General features: G+C 35.1%; 1 protein-coding gene across 1 annotated transcript in view; it reads left to right on the top strand.

Moving 5' to 3' along the window:
• LRP1B (LDL receptor related protein 1B) overlaps positions 1-15,518 on the top strand; it is a 1,933,320-nt gene that overhangs the window by 895,433 nt on the left and 1,022,369 nt on the right. The window contains exon 6 of the mRNA XM_024122386.1: positions 13,643-13,900. Within this exon, the coding sequence (XP_023978154.1) occupies positions 13,643-13,900 (258 nt within the window). The remainder of the gene's footprint in view (positions 1-13,642; positions 13,901-15,518) is intronic.

Below are 15,518 nucleotides of genomic sequence, written 5' to 3'. Positions count from 1 at the left end.
GGCCCGTGAGCCATGGCCGCTGGGCCTGCGCGTCCGGAGCCTGTGCTCCGCAACGGGAGAGGCCACGACAGAGGGAGGCCCGCATACCACAAAAAAACAAACAAACAAACAAACAAAAATAGTCATTTTTGAATTAAATGTTAGGACTTGTCACTTGAAAAAAGATGTTTTAAAGTAACTGTCAAGCATCTATAGGTATCCAGTAAAGCATCCTGTATATTTTTATATTTTTCGAAATTAGAGTTCTAATAATGACATCAAATCTGAAAATGAAAAGTTTCTTTTTGTTTGTTTTTTAATTTAGCTTACTTTCTTTTCACTGATTTAGACTGATTTTGTTATAGAAGTATGTGTTAAATGTGGGCACCCAGGGTTGACAGTGGGCTCATGTAGAACCTGTGAGAGTGAAAATAATAGCTAAGGTTGTTTAATTTATGAACTGTTGGCAATTTTGAATGAACTGATAAATTCAGGCTCCTTGGACTATACTTTTCAGTGTCCTAACCACTTGCTTAAGGCAGGCATTTACCCAAGCATTCAGTTCTATGGAACCTATAGGCCTCTATTGATTTCATCAAAGCAGTAGCAAAATAAAGAGCACTAAATAATTCTATGCTCATCATTGTTGAGTCACCACATTAAATGGTACCATGTGAGAGAGAGTACACCTTTTTGCCATAGAGCAACCAGGGTAGTGAGAGAAGAGAGTCCATTAAATAACTTTGAGATTCTATTACAGCTTATGCTTTGCCGTTCACTGATTTGGGAGAGGGTAAGGGGAGACTTTTTAGGCGATGGAACTCTTAGTTGTAAGAAATACAAATTATAATCCCTGTGTAATCCATAGAAGCACACCTCCAAACAGCGTTGGAGAGTGTTTTCATAATACTCACTTTCTTTGTTGCAATTTAAAGAAAGAAAGGAGGAAAGAAAGAAAGAAAGAAAAAGAGAGAGAGAGAGAAATAAAACAAAATATAACTTCCTATGGCTCCTACTTCTAATCTCTGTTATCATCTACTAATAAATAGTTTAAAATTTCCTTTTGGAAGGTTGGAGGAATCATCCATGGTTTTCTGTCAAGGCTGGCTCTGCTCATGGGGAGAATAGAATAGGCTGGTACTTTTATAAAAAGGGACAAGCCTGGGAATTAAAAAAAAACAAAAAAAACAAAAAAAAAAAGGGAAAGGAAAGGGAAGGGCCCCTGCTCAGAGTATCATACTCATCAGCCACTTGTGATACTTGGAATTCAGTTATTAAAGTATAATTGCCTTTTTTTTTCTTTTTAAAAGAAACACTCCATATTAAAATTTAAGTGTTCATAGGAAGAGTAACATATTAAGTCTTAGTGACCTTGATAACTTAAACTATGGATCAGATCTGTTTCAGTCTACCATCTGGCTAAGAATGGCTTCCCACAGAATGATATGTGATCATGTCTTGACAATGTGAAGATTCACTATTTAGAGTTTTTACTATTTTTAGATAGTCCAAAGGTCTAGTTCCTGCACAGTTTGTCATTTCATTGAGGCATAACTATGAATGACACTTGATGACATGATGGTGTATGAGAAGCTCTGAACTAGGAGCAAGCCTAGTAGACCAGCACCAGCATAGAAATCCAGATTTGTCGTTTTTTACTCAGTCACATATGCATGGAGGAAATGATGTACACTATGGTAAGTGGTAAGTGACAGAGAAGTAGCTCAGTGCCTGGAACAGAGTATGTGCTGGGTAAATGCTCTTTGGATGCTGTAAGCAATTTCCTAAACATTCAGGAAGCAGAATAAGGGTATTGGGATATTGAGGATCAAAAAAAGGAAAGTCAAAAGGCTGGAAGAGATTCAAAGGGTAATGGTTGTTTTGGGGGTTTTTTTTGTTTGTTTTGTTTTTGCCAGTTTCATCATGTTATTTAGGGTTCAACCTGCCTTTGCTGTAGTAGAGGCATCAAAATTGGCTGGGGAGCTCTGCATAATCTCCATAAATGTGCTCCCTCAACCAGTTCCTCCTCAGACAGACATGCAGTCCGAGTGCGTGTTTGCTGTGCAAATACAGCTGGAGAACAAGCGACACCACCTGCAATCAGGCAGTATATCCTAAGCCTCTATTCTGTACAAATACTAGAGCTTCACAACTCCCTTTGATAATGTGGCCTGGCCATTGAAAGTATTTTTCTATCTTTTAGAGTACTCCTACCGTATATCTTCTCTGGCCCTTTACTCAGTTGGAATTCACATTCCATGACAGGACAGGGCAAGGATTTCTGATGGAATTTCCATTACCCAAATTAAGCATCACACTTCTTTTTTCTACCCACACAACTGTTAATGAGTTTGCCAGTATTGAGATATAAAACTCCTCATGAATGTTCTATGTCTTTTGTTGCTGGTTTTTTAAATTTTTAAAAAAGTTTTTGATATTTTGTTTCCTGGAGGACATCAGTTTCGCAGTCTAACACCTTTCTTGATATCTTAAATCTTTTTTCCAGCAACAAATTTGCAAGATTGATAACAGTCTTACCTGTCATGTGTTTTATGTGTCATGACACCTTTGATTTACCCACAGTCTAAAAAAATATTAGACACAGAAAAAATGCATGTCTTCCATTTTCTCTACCACTTAACATCTTAGCTGCAATCTAGCTGCAGATGTCTTTGTTTGGATATTAAGAATTACGTGGCGACATTTATGGGCTCTAGATTTGACAATCAGTAAACTTTGTTTTCACAAATGACACAATATATAAGTACAAATTTCTATCATTGTATTTTTTAATAGAATAGATATTGATTGAACTAATATTTAAATCCTCAATATAAAATATGTAATAGATCATGTCACGTTCTACAATTAACTCCCTTTCTTTATCTTAAAATTGGACAAATGTAATGAAAAACAAAAAGAAATGAGGCACATTTAAATTCATAGAAATTACAAGTGGTTTAATTTTAAGATTACGCATGGATATATAATTTTTCTATTGTTTTGTTTGAGAAAAGTGTAAGTATAGCGCTATTGAAAACCTAAGCTTAAAACCTGACAGAAAAAAAAAAATTTTTTTAATAAGGGAGAAATTTTTTTTCAGAGAGTTTTCAAGGCATCCCCTGTATCAGTTGTAGTCAACAATGTAATAACAGCAGTTAGAGAATGTCTCTTTAGCACTCTTCCCCCAGAGTTCATATTTGCCCTTGACTTTGATGACAAATATTCTGCATATTCTCCCTAGTCAAGCTGCTTAACGTCATTTTAGTCCTGAGAAGAAAAAAATCCATTGTATTGAATGCATTTTTAAATGTGTGTGAGCATTTCTTCTTCGCACTAGGACTCACACAGCCTCCATCTTTGCTTTCCATGAAAAATAATACTTGCCAACTTATTAGACAAATTATATCTTAACAGACTTTAGAGGTTTAGAACAACATACCATCAAATTACAAGGGATATATATCTAGTAAAGTAGCTAAAAGTTTGGTATATAATCACCATTGAGTATTTAGAACTAGTCTGTTTTTTTAATAGCAAAGTAGAAGATTGTGATCTTAAATATAGGTTATCTATTTACATCCGTTGTCAGCCCTGTCAGAAAACAGTGAAATAGGTTAAATGACCTTTCCCTTTTCCACCTCTAGATAATGAATTTTCAGATGTCTACCTCCTTCCTCCTTATTCTAAGATGATGGTCTTGTTTCATATTCCCCTGAGAAAATAGAAGCAGTCAAAAGAGAACTTTCTCATCCTGAACTACATCTACCAATCTATCTGAATCTAGAACTAATCACTTCATCCTTCTCTTATTTGAATTGAAGAACAAACTGACTTTGTTCCTATCTAAGGGCAATCCCAGCCTCTGTGCATCAGTATCACCTTCTCTCACTTGTACAAGAGTTAGACTCAGACAGTTGTCTTCTTTATTCCTTGAATCATCAAGATATTCTTTTCTCCTGGATCATTTCCATCACTATACAAGGATGTAGTAAAGAGGCTGCAAAACAACCTCCTTTAAAACTGTATTTCTCTCCAGCTACCACTCCATTTTTCTTTTCCCGTTATAGAAGAACTCAGTGTGTTGTCTCTTTCTCTATTTTCTCCTCCTCCTTCAGTGGGTCTTACCTTCTTATCACTTACTTAAACCTCTGTTGTCAAAGTTACTAGTGACCTCTAGTTGCTTAATTACTCAATTATCAGTCCTTAGCACACAACTGATCCTGTCTCCTCCTTGAATACTTTCCCTTTTAAAGAGTATATTCTTGGAGTTCTCCTCTTACCTTACTGGGTATTTTTTTCCCCTCAGTTTATTTTGCTGCATAATCCTCATTTTGTCAGTATTTTCAGCATGACTCAGTGTTCAGTCCTTTGGACATCTTCTCTTCTTTTATTGATTTCCTAAGTGCTCTCATCCTGTATCATGACTTTAAAAACACATCCTCCTCCGTGGTTTTATTAAACATCTAGAGACTGAGACTTGCCAGTTTTTATCACCAGCCCTGAGCGCTTTGTTGAACACCAGATTCACTTGAATATTGAGATCCAACTTACCATCTCCATTTGGAAATTTAATGGAAATATCTAACTCTATGTGTCCCAAGCTCTTGATTCTCTCCCCTAATAATGCTTTCTCCAGTGATGGCCAACTTGGTTAATGTGACCCATTCACCCAATTGTCCAAGCCAAAATACTGGAGTCTGCCTTGACTCCATTCTTTCTCTCAAACCCTTTATTTCAAACTTTTAAATATGTTCTGAATTGCACTACTTTCTCTAAAGAACAGCCTGCATCCACGTTCCTACCAATGCTTTACCTTTCCTCATAGAATTTAACACTGCCAAAAAAATTTTAAATAGTATTGGTTTACCTGCTTATTGACTTTCTCCTCCACTAAAATGTAAGCTCTACAAGAACAAAAAATTTTATTAGTTTCGTTAACTGCTGTATCTCTAGCATCTAGACAAATGCGTGGCGGAAGCTAGTCATGCTCAATAAATCTTTGTTAAATGTATAAATAAATATGCAAACACTGAGACAGTATTTTCTTTTCAGGAGGCAAAAGTGGCTTTTTAAAGGACCCATGCTTTCAAACTGGAAATATTTATAAAGCAATTTTTTAATGTTGTTTTTTATTGTGGTAAACATCACATAATATAAAACATAGTATTTTAACCATATTTAACTGTACAGTTCAGTAGCACTAAGTACGTTCACATTGTTGTGCAACGCTCACCATCATCCATCCCTCCAATTTTTCACCTTTCTAAACTGAAACTCTGTCCCCATTAAACACTAACTCCCCATTCCCCCTCCGCACCCCCGCATCCCCCAGCCCGTGGCATCTACCAATGTACTTTCTGACTCTGTGAATTTGACTATTCTAGGTACCTAGTATAAGTGTAAAGCAATTTTTAAATGAGCCAATATCTATTACTTATTAAATTCAATCATTACCAATTTATAAATTAAAGGGACATGTCTGAATTGGGAAAAATGTGCTTCTATAGCTAAAGAAGTTTCTGTTTGCCACAATTAGAAAGGTGATTAGGAGATTCAAAAGTAGCCATAGGCCACCTCTCAGTAACGAATGTGAATTGACCATCCCTGGACTCTCTGCTAATTTTAATATTAATTCAGTAACCTAAAATTTGAATGAATCGCGCTTCCCTGGTGGCGCAGTGGTTGAGAGTCCGCCTGCCGATGCAGGGGATACGGGTTCGTGCCCCGGTCCGGGAAGATCCCACATGCCGCGGAGCGGCTGGGCCCGTGAGCAATGGCCGCTGAGCCTGCGCGTCCGGAGCCTGTGCTCCGCAACGGGAGAGGCCACAGCAGTGAGAGGCCCGCGTACCAAAAAAAAAAAAAATTTGAATGAATCATACTCTGAGATTTTGAGATTTACCAAAATAACCCTTCAATTTAATTAAATTTATACTTTAATTAATTAAATTCAGTATAATTAAATTTATTTCATTTTCCTGATTAAAAATCACAATGCATTATTTTTTGTCATTTTACTTATTGAAATACACTATCATTCTTTAGTTTTTTGAAATACACTACCATTCTTAAAAAATCAGTAAAATATCTTTAAAAACATTGGCAAATCCATATTCAAACAGCCCTTCATGTGTCATTCATTTATTGACCACTTACCATGTGCCAAGTAAGACTTTGCAGTTAGTAGGGGAAATATAATACTTCCTTGATCTGGTGGATCGACTCTTTAAGAAATGGAAATTGTGAGAGCTGCTGATTTGCAAAATGAGAACCTCTTTTAGTGTGTGTGTGTGGCACGATGTTATTGGCTTTAATTGTTTTTCAGAAAATGTTCCTTATTCCTGCGAAACAACATATTTCATTGCTTCTCAATCATCACATTTCACATTGAAATATCCTCTAAATGAAGGTAGCGGTATTTCACTATTAACATCCAAATAACAAAAAGGTTACATTGTTTTAAAGTCTGTAATTCAGGTTGATCAGTAGTTTACCTGAGTGAGTTTTCACCATGCCCAAGACAAGATTACAAAAGACAACACTGACCTAATATGCCAGCAGTAAACCCATCATCTTCTCATAAAACCGACTCTGCTTTTTTTCCTGTTCCTCCCTATCACCCAAATCTCAAATTTCCACGGAATCTTTGACCCCATGCCCCTTATTATCTACATAAAACAGTCACTACAGTTTAAAACTTCGACTTTATTACATTACCCCATCTCTATGTAGGACACAACACCACCCATTTTAGGTTCTTCTACCTATTTTCTGAGAAATTAAAATAGCATTTCCCTGTTCAGTAATCCAGATATTCAATACCTGTGTCTATATAAGTTTTGTTTTTTACTAATAACCTTGGGTTACCATCTTTATAATTAAAAAGATAAATACCTTTCTCGATTTATATGTGTGAAATTTAATGTGTTCCTGAACCTCTGCGGATTCTCTGGGGCTTACATTTCTTCACTGGCCCCTGCTTCCAATAGAAATTTCGGCACACATGGTCGTTCTTTCTTGCTGTATTGCGTCAATCTAAAGGAGAACAGAAATACCTTTTCCTTTTTACCTAACTCCTTTCCAAACTCACTCCAGAATACTACCACCAAGGCAAGTGTATAAACAAGACTTTTACATACTACCTTCCCATCTGATTTGAATTATATTACACCACTTTAAAAGTAAAAGCAAAAACAATTTTAGAAATTAAATGGGAAATATACCTATCCTACTATATTCTACTCACGCATATCCTATTCTATGTATCATTTCCCAGTTGATCTTCAAGATATTTTTGCTCGTTATACTTTCTAATATTTATATTGACTTTCCATTGTACCCCAAATTAAAAATAAGTTTATCATCTTGACATTAAATGACCTGTGCAATGTTTTCTCAACCTACTTTCTCAGCTACTGCAAGCTCTATGTGAGTTTGAATCTAGTTCTTTTTACTTAGTAGCTTTGTGATCTTAAGCAAGTTACTTAAACTCTAAATAACTTAGTTTTCTTATATATAAAATGTGGATAATATTAGCACCTGATTCTTAGAGGTGTTTTGAGTATACAATATACTGATAAAGATGAAGCTAGCTCCTAAAATATGCTCAAAAAGTTTGCTATTGTCATTATCATGATGAAGTACTTTCACCACTAATGCATGCTGTACCCTCAGAAACGGAAAAACTGAGGTTAGTCTCTTCCCAACACATCTTAGTCTTTCCCACATATGTGCTTTTGTCAAAACTGTTTGTTTCACCTGACTTCCTTTTTTCTTCTTCTTCTTCAACTTTTTTTTTTTTTTAATCTCTGCATGTCCAATTCCTGTTCTTCCATCAAGGCAAAGCTGAAATCAAATGTCATCATCATTAAGGAACTTGTAACTCTATTAAACAGATATGTTTTTGTACATTTGTGCTGCTGTAACAAAATACCACAGACTGGGTAACTTATAGATAACAGAAATTTATTTCTCTAGAGGCTGGAAGTCTGAGATCAGAGTGCCAGCATGGTCTGGTGAGGGCTGTCTTCTGGGGTGCAGACATATTGTATTTTCACATGGCAGAAGGTGCTAGGGATCTCTCTAGAGCTTCTTTCATAAGGGAGTTATTCATAAGCGTTCCAGCTTTGGGACCTAAGCACCTCCCAACTGTCACCTCCCAATACTGTCATCTTTGGGGGTTAGGATTTCAACATATGAATTTAGGGGACTCAAACATTCAATCATAGAAAGATATATCTAAACATTCGTTGGAACTCAATGTTACTATACATGTTTTATGAAAGGTACCAAACCTGACTTTAAAAATATAGACTTTTATATATATTTAGAGATGTATATATATGTATATCAATTTTTCTGTTAGTTATATCTTTCTTGAAGACAGACTGTCCTGCTGATCCCCTTCAGATACTAGTTGAATACCTTAGAGCTATAAATTCTAAAAAATAAAAAATACAATAAAGCATTTTCATCCAATCAATTAAGAGTTTAGTATAAATGCATTGTGACAATAAAAGGTAGTGCTAAGATAAATTACAGTATAGTTGTAGTAATTACATTTTCTTGCTTAGGTGAAAACTGTTTTTAATGCATTTTAATGTTTCCACATTCGATTCATATTTTACTTTTTCTTTTGTAAAATCTGATAAAATAGTTTCCTCTGACATGTGGCACAGCATGTACTTATTCTAAATATCATTCAGTTCAGTAAAGAGATTTTTCCATTGACAAAATAGTTGAGGAAAATGGAGAAACAAATTTGGCCATATATGTCTTGGAAATGAAAATATTTCAGCCCTGTATCTTTTTTTCACTTATATGGTTAACTTTATCCACATTTTCAGTTTGGTTTAGTTGACTTTGGTCTGTAATTTATTATATTATTTGAATAATGCTTTTTTTCTCTTTTTTAAACTAGATAATTTCCTCCTAGTATTTCATATTCAAATTTTTGTTCATTGCATAATTTTAGAAGTTTTCTTTTTTTTTAAAATTTAGTCTCTTTATACAGATTGCTCTTCACTTTTGTTGCATATAGTTACACGTCACTTCCTATGAGGGTTTGCATAATTTTTTGCTACAAGTTGTTATCATTCTTCTCATTTCTAACTTCATCATATTTTCCTTATTATTAAAGACTTCATACATTTGTATATGATAAACTAAAAATAAAATTGTTTAAATTCTTCTTTAAGTTATTTTAAGTTTGTATTGGTTGAAAACCAATTCTTTGGGCTGTACAGATAACAATTTTCCCTTTTCCCATGCTTTAGTCTGGCTCTTCATTTTATATACTTTACATGGAAGTTATCATTTAACCTTTTAAACAGTTGAACCTCATTCTTTTTTTTTTCTCATCTTTGAAATAACATATTGAGGTGCACCTACCTAACTTCATTCACTGGAGATAATTGCTTACAGTTACAGGATTAATTAGGGGAAATCAGAACACAGTATAACTAGATAATACATACTTTTCTATGTGTATATGTGATATAGATACATTTATTATGTACATAAATATTTATTAGGCTTATATTTATTTTTAATTATCTGAATCCACAATTCCAATTACTTAAAGTGAAACTAGCTGAATTAACATTCTTAGAATTGAATGGAAGAATAGGGAGTTTAAATGAAGCTGTAATAATTAGTTTTATTCACTCTGAAAACATTTATTTAACATCAGCTATATGTCAAAATCATATTATTATAAGTATATAAAAACATTTTTAGTATATTCTTGACTATGAGAGGAGAAGGATATGTTTGCAAGGATATGGTTATAGTGGCTTGGAATTTAAAGAGATATTTTTATGAATCTAGTCAAATGAGATATTTCATGTTTCCAAGCTTCTGTTTTTAATTCTCAGTTTTCTAATCAGTTTTTAAAAATTATGACATTGATTAATATAACATGATAGGAAAAAATCACGTTCTGATTATACACATCTCTATAACTGTTTGGGAGAGAAAATACTCTTTTTTATGCTGTTGATATATGGGTGGGAGTGAAGAGGGTGAGGACAGTTTTCCTCCTCCAACATGAATCAGTTGATAGCCTATCGTAGAGGTTTATTCAACTTAAGTCTTGATTCTCTACGCCAGAGTATTGACTGAGGGCTTTCTGTGTTCCAATCTCTTCTATGTGGAAGGTTAATATTTATTACTTCTCATTAAGTGATGATGTAGAAAACCCTTTGACTGAAGTCATCTGATGTATTTTCTAACTGTTCCTTCAAGGAAACTGTTCACTGAGTCTAAGTGTGGCATCTGATATGAGCATGACATTTATTCTTATCAGTCTTTTATCATCATTACCCAAGCTAATGATGATCTTCACTTGGCATGTGGAAGCATGTGGTAATGATGCCCACTAGAGATCAGTGTAGTGCGGGTAGAGACGGATAACCTTTGTCAGGCCTATGCCTCCTTTCATCATGAAGTAGGAAAAAAAAAGATTTATATCCCTAGCCCCTGATGATTTTTGTGGGTTCTTGTGTTTCAGTAGCTTCTCCCACTCCCGTATCAGGCCTTATGTTTTATTTGTCTTACGTGGGAAACCATAGATAATAATTAGCAGAGACACATGAGTATTACTTCAGTAAAGCACATCACAACTAACACTAGAAGTATCCTTCCTCCAGTATGTCATTTGAATTTTAAAAGTCACCATTATTATATCAAACCATGTCAATTTATGAAGCACCTGACTTTCTCTTTATTGGCTTTCTGTTTATCTGAAGCTTTAAAATCAGTGGTTGATATGTTTTGTGTTAAGATAAGCAACTGACTCACTCAAAAGGCAGCTACAAAAATCAAATAGCTTGACCAGTTGTGTCCAGTAAGCATTGCCTGTGTTGACCATTAATTTATTTTTATCTCAGTTTCTCAAGAGAAACTCAATGTTCCTTCAAATTCCAGCCTCTCTTCAAAGAATGTTTATGACATACTTAAATGTACTGACCGGTAGGCAGTTTAGAAATTGTTGTCTACTGCTTGGCAGTAGTGGTTCATTTTTGAATGAGAGGTGATTTCACTAAAGGTCATTTTGGCTGTCAAATGAAGACCATAAGCACTGACATTAGTGTCAGTATATCTTTGTTAACCTGATAACACAGCTGTCTAAGACCCCTTCCTAACCTGAGAAATCCATCCATGATCCAACAGGCTTCAGGAATGCCAAGGTCAACTGGAAAACAAACAGCTAGTACTGTTGAAAAGAGACCAAGTTTAGACTTCCACGTTAAGGAATGGCAAGAGCAAGTATTACATGATTCAATATGGCTTTAAGAGATTGAGAGAGGAGCCAGCTGGCTAACCAAGCTCAGATGTAGTCACTTGACAAGGTTACATAAGTAGAGACAGTTCACAATTTTACTGATTCTTCTAAGAGAACTCTTTATTATGGAAATAATATTAGTATTTTTGAGACTTACTTTTTGTTGGTTTATACCAAGCAGTCCAGGGACAAGTTCACTTATCCACTGGGAAGAAACTGTTGGGCTATTTAGTTTATAATCTCACTGAGATTGTATTGTTGTTTACTTTTGTTTGTTTTGTTGTTTTAAGATTAAAAAAAAAATTTAATGCCTTTCTGAAGGCAGAGAAGAATCCTATGGCTTGATTGAAGTAATTTCTTGGGAGTAAAAATTCAAATACTCATGGAAGGCCTTGGGATGTGTTTCAGAGTTGACATTTTAGGCATTTAGGGGAGACCCAAAATCATCTTCATTGGAGAGCTCTTCTATTTGAAAGATACAAAAGGACCCTGATATTCCTACTTCCCCAAGAAATGATGAAGACCATTAAATAATGTGTTCAAAATGTTAGACGTTTAATTATATTAGCCATAGTATGTACATTTGCTTTTCTCCTACCATTACAGTGCTCAGTATCAATGTCCTGAATGATCTAATAATGTTTATGAAATTTTCTGAAGAGACAGTATTTCTCCAGATTCCATCCATAGGTTAAGAAATCCAAATTACTTTGTAACGTTTCACAGAATGTTTCTAACAAACTTTACCGTGTAAGGGTTCCATGTGTCCTTTGGACTTATTCAGAAAATTTGTAGTGAACGACCAATAGGTTCCAGACTTTTCATAAATGCTAGAGATAACATCAGCAGAAGTAGAAAAATACACCAGAGAAATAAATAAGATATATACAATGTATGGTAGTGATAAGTGAAAAATAAACTCGGGAAGGTGTACCGAGAGTGTAGGGGCTTGTAGTTTTTTACAAGGTAAAGTGGTAAGAGAAGTCCTCACCAGAACGGTGACATCCAAATAACACCCAAAAGGAGGTCAGCATGTCAAGTTGGCCATTCTGAAATATGATGATTATTCTAGGAAGAAGGAAGAGCCTCTGAGATGGCAGCTTACTTGGCTTGTTCACAGAACAATAAGAAGACCAGTACGTGTGGAGCAAGATAAACAAAGGTGGGAGTAGTAAGGAGATGAAGGAAACGAGGTCAAAGAGTAATGAGAACACACATCAGTTAGGGCTTTATAAACCATTTTAAAGGCTTTGACTTTCCCTCTGATTGAAATGGGAACCCTTTGAGGAACTGGGCAGAAGACTTCCTTGATGTGCCTTAACATTTTAAGGATATGACTGGCTATTGTGTTGCCATAGACTCAGGAAGAGGAGGGCATAGATGGAGACAGAGAAACCAATTGGAAGGCAGTTGTAATGATCTGGTTGAGACGTGATGGCAGCTTGGGGCAGGATGGTAGTAGGAGTCACTGATGTGTTTGACATCAGAGTCAAAGAGATTTGTTGACACAATGGGTGTAAGGCAGCAAAAAGGAGAAGTTGGAGGTTTCCAAATTTTCCCTATTCCCTAATTAGCACGAAAGCTACTCTGATTATGATTATAGAGCTAAACTCTTTCAACGCTAATTTTACACGGACTTTTCTGTTAACTTTATATGTTAAAGGTATTGTGACTCTGGTCAATTAGTATGTATTTACCAAAAACTCACCAATCCTAGCACAAGCAAAGATGCATTGTTTCAAAAAGTGGTAGTGAACAAGTTTCTTTTACCTCGAGAATCTTATTTTCCTGACTGTAGAGAAGAAATGTGAAAGGAACTGGTTCAGTGACCATGATCTAGTCACTAAGGGAATGTGTGATTGTTTGGCTCCAGGGGTCTGTCAGGGAGCCAATGAGCCTGAGGTCACAGGTGCTCTTTGTATGAGTCTGTGAGCTTTTCATGTTCCACTCCACAGAATCTACTTCTGACCTCATACATCCACTTCAAAAAAGCGTGCCCTTGCTCACAAAGGAAGTCTATAACACTGTATGGAGAGGTCAATCCAGATCCATCATCATTGCTAGAAAAACAACTAACAGCATTTCCTTTATTTACCAACAGTGAAAGCAAATAGCATTGTCCTCATATTTAGACAACACATTATGACTAAGGAAATTAAGAATACAAATGCTCAGTGGACTATGTTGTCCTTAAAGAAATGAAGTGATATAGTTACTGAAGCATATACGGGTTACTAACAAATACATTTGGCAAGCAATTTTTAAAATTGTAAAGATGCATTAAAAATATAGGAATAACTTTTAATAAGTAATGCAAAATTATTTTTTTTAAAGTGACTCTTTTACTGAACTCACTTTCCTCTTTCTGTTTTATTCCAGAACCTACAGATAGGCCGCCTTTGCTGTTAATTGCAAATTCTGAAACAGTTGAGGTTTTGTATCTTAATGGAAGTAAAATGGCAACCCTGAGCTCAGTCAATGGAAATGAAATTCATACTCTGGATTTTATTTACAATGAAGATATGATTTGTTGGATTGAATCGAGAGAATCTTCAAATCAGCTCAAATGTATCCAGATAACAAAAACAGGAAGATTAACAGATGAATGGACAATCAGTATTCTTCAATCCTTTCACAGTGAGTTTCAATTTATATTATATGCCACCCTTTAAGGATTTCATTTGCAGACCAGTAGACAGGATTCTTAGATTTTCTAGCATAGCTAATGGCTTTTGGAAAGCTATATACGCAAGTATGAATGCACTTAAATAAGTGTATTCCCTACGTGTTTTGCATATACACACATATACACATAGAATTGCACTGTTTATGTGAGCAGTACATTGAAGGGTTAATTTTAATTCTTTCTTTAATGCTTATTGCAGTATCACCTAGATGAGACCTGTGATTTTTCACTGAATGATAGTTTACAATGTGATAGTGAAGGTGGGATTAAAAAACAACAACCACAACAAAAAACAAGAAACAGATTTGATAATTATAAGCTCATCAACGGTAGTGTTTGTTAAAATACCTTGGAAACTATTAGTTTTATGCTAATTGGTAACAACTACCTGTGTTTGTTGACTTTTTTCCTAGTAAATCAGAGTTTTTATATATCTTCTTCCAAAAGAGTAATTTGTGATTCACTTGATTACTCATGTCGGAAATTCACAAACTATTAACTGTCTTTCTCTTTCTGTATGTCACATTGTCACAGGCACATACATTCCCCCCCTCACTATTCTGCTCTCTACCCCTCCCACATGAGAGTATAAAAATTTATTTGTGCTTGCCTGGGGAAAAGGTATGCATGAGAATTTCAAAATGTATTCATTTATTTTATGATTTACAGAAAAAACTTATTCTTACAAATGCTACTAATATAAAACTTGGTAGAGAAATGAAGGAAATGTACAATCAAGTTAAGAAGAAAAAAAAGAGTGCTGTGATAGAATAAATTTAGTTTTCAGATGTTGAATGTTTGGTGATTTGAATTCAATAATCATGTTTTATTGATGTTTGTGATGTACAGTTTCAGGGACTGGTTATTGATCCTTATTAAATGTAAGAAAATAGTACTATGTAATGTTTGATAATTATGATTAGATTGAATAAAAACAGTGGCAAAGATTGTAAGAAAAATGGAATATGAAGTGAACAGAAGTTAATGTTTAACAAATAGAATCCAACATTTTGAAGATTTTCTTAACATAAGTAAAACAATTGATAAGGTCATTTATTGTGACAGTGGACCAAAAATGCCTAGTGAAAACAGTGGACACCGTCTATTTCAAGGATTCCCTGGAGAAATGATAATTCATAATAAACAGTGAATAACTAGTGGTAGTAGCACAAGGAATGTTTCTATGTGATTTGAGTATTTCAGACATTGGCTCAACCAGCAGTTGAAAATCATTTGAACAAAAGACTCTGGTTTCTGCCATGTTAGTGATTACCTCAACTAATCCAAATGTATTTGTCCCTAGCAAATGGAATACTGGCAGTCAAATAGCTAGAATATTCACTAGGTCTTCAGGTAAAATTATTTTCCAAGGTTACTTAAGCAACTTTTTTTCTACATTTAATATGCCCTAATAATAGTAGTAATCCTTTCTTTAATATGTATTTTTTTTTTTTTGCGGTACGCGGGCCTCTCACTGTTGTGGCCTTTCCCGTTGCGGGGCACAGGCTCCGGACGCGCAGGCTCAGCGGCCATGGCTCACGGGCCCAGCCGCTCCGCGGCATGTGGGAT

This window comes from Physeter macrocephalus, chromosome 2 (genome assembly GCF_002837175.3).
Source record: "Physeter macrocephalus isolate SW-GA chromosome 2, ASM283717v5, whole genome shotgun sequence".
NCBI lineage: Eukaryota > Metazoa > Chordata > Mammalia > Artiodactyla > Physeteridae > Physeter > Physeter macrocephalus.
This window is presented reverse-complemented; position numbering and strand designations above follow the sequence as displayed.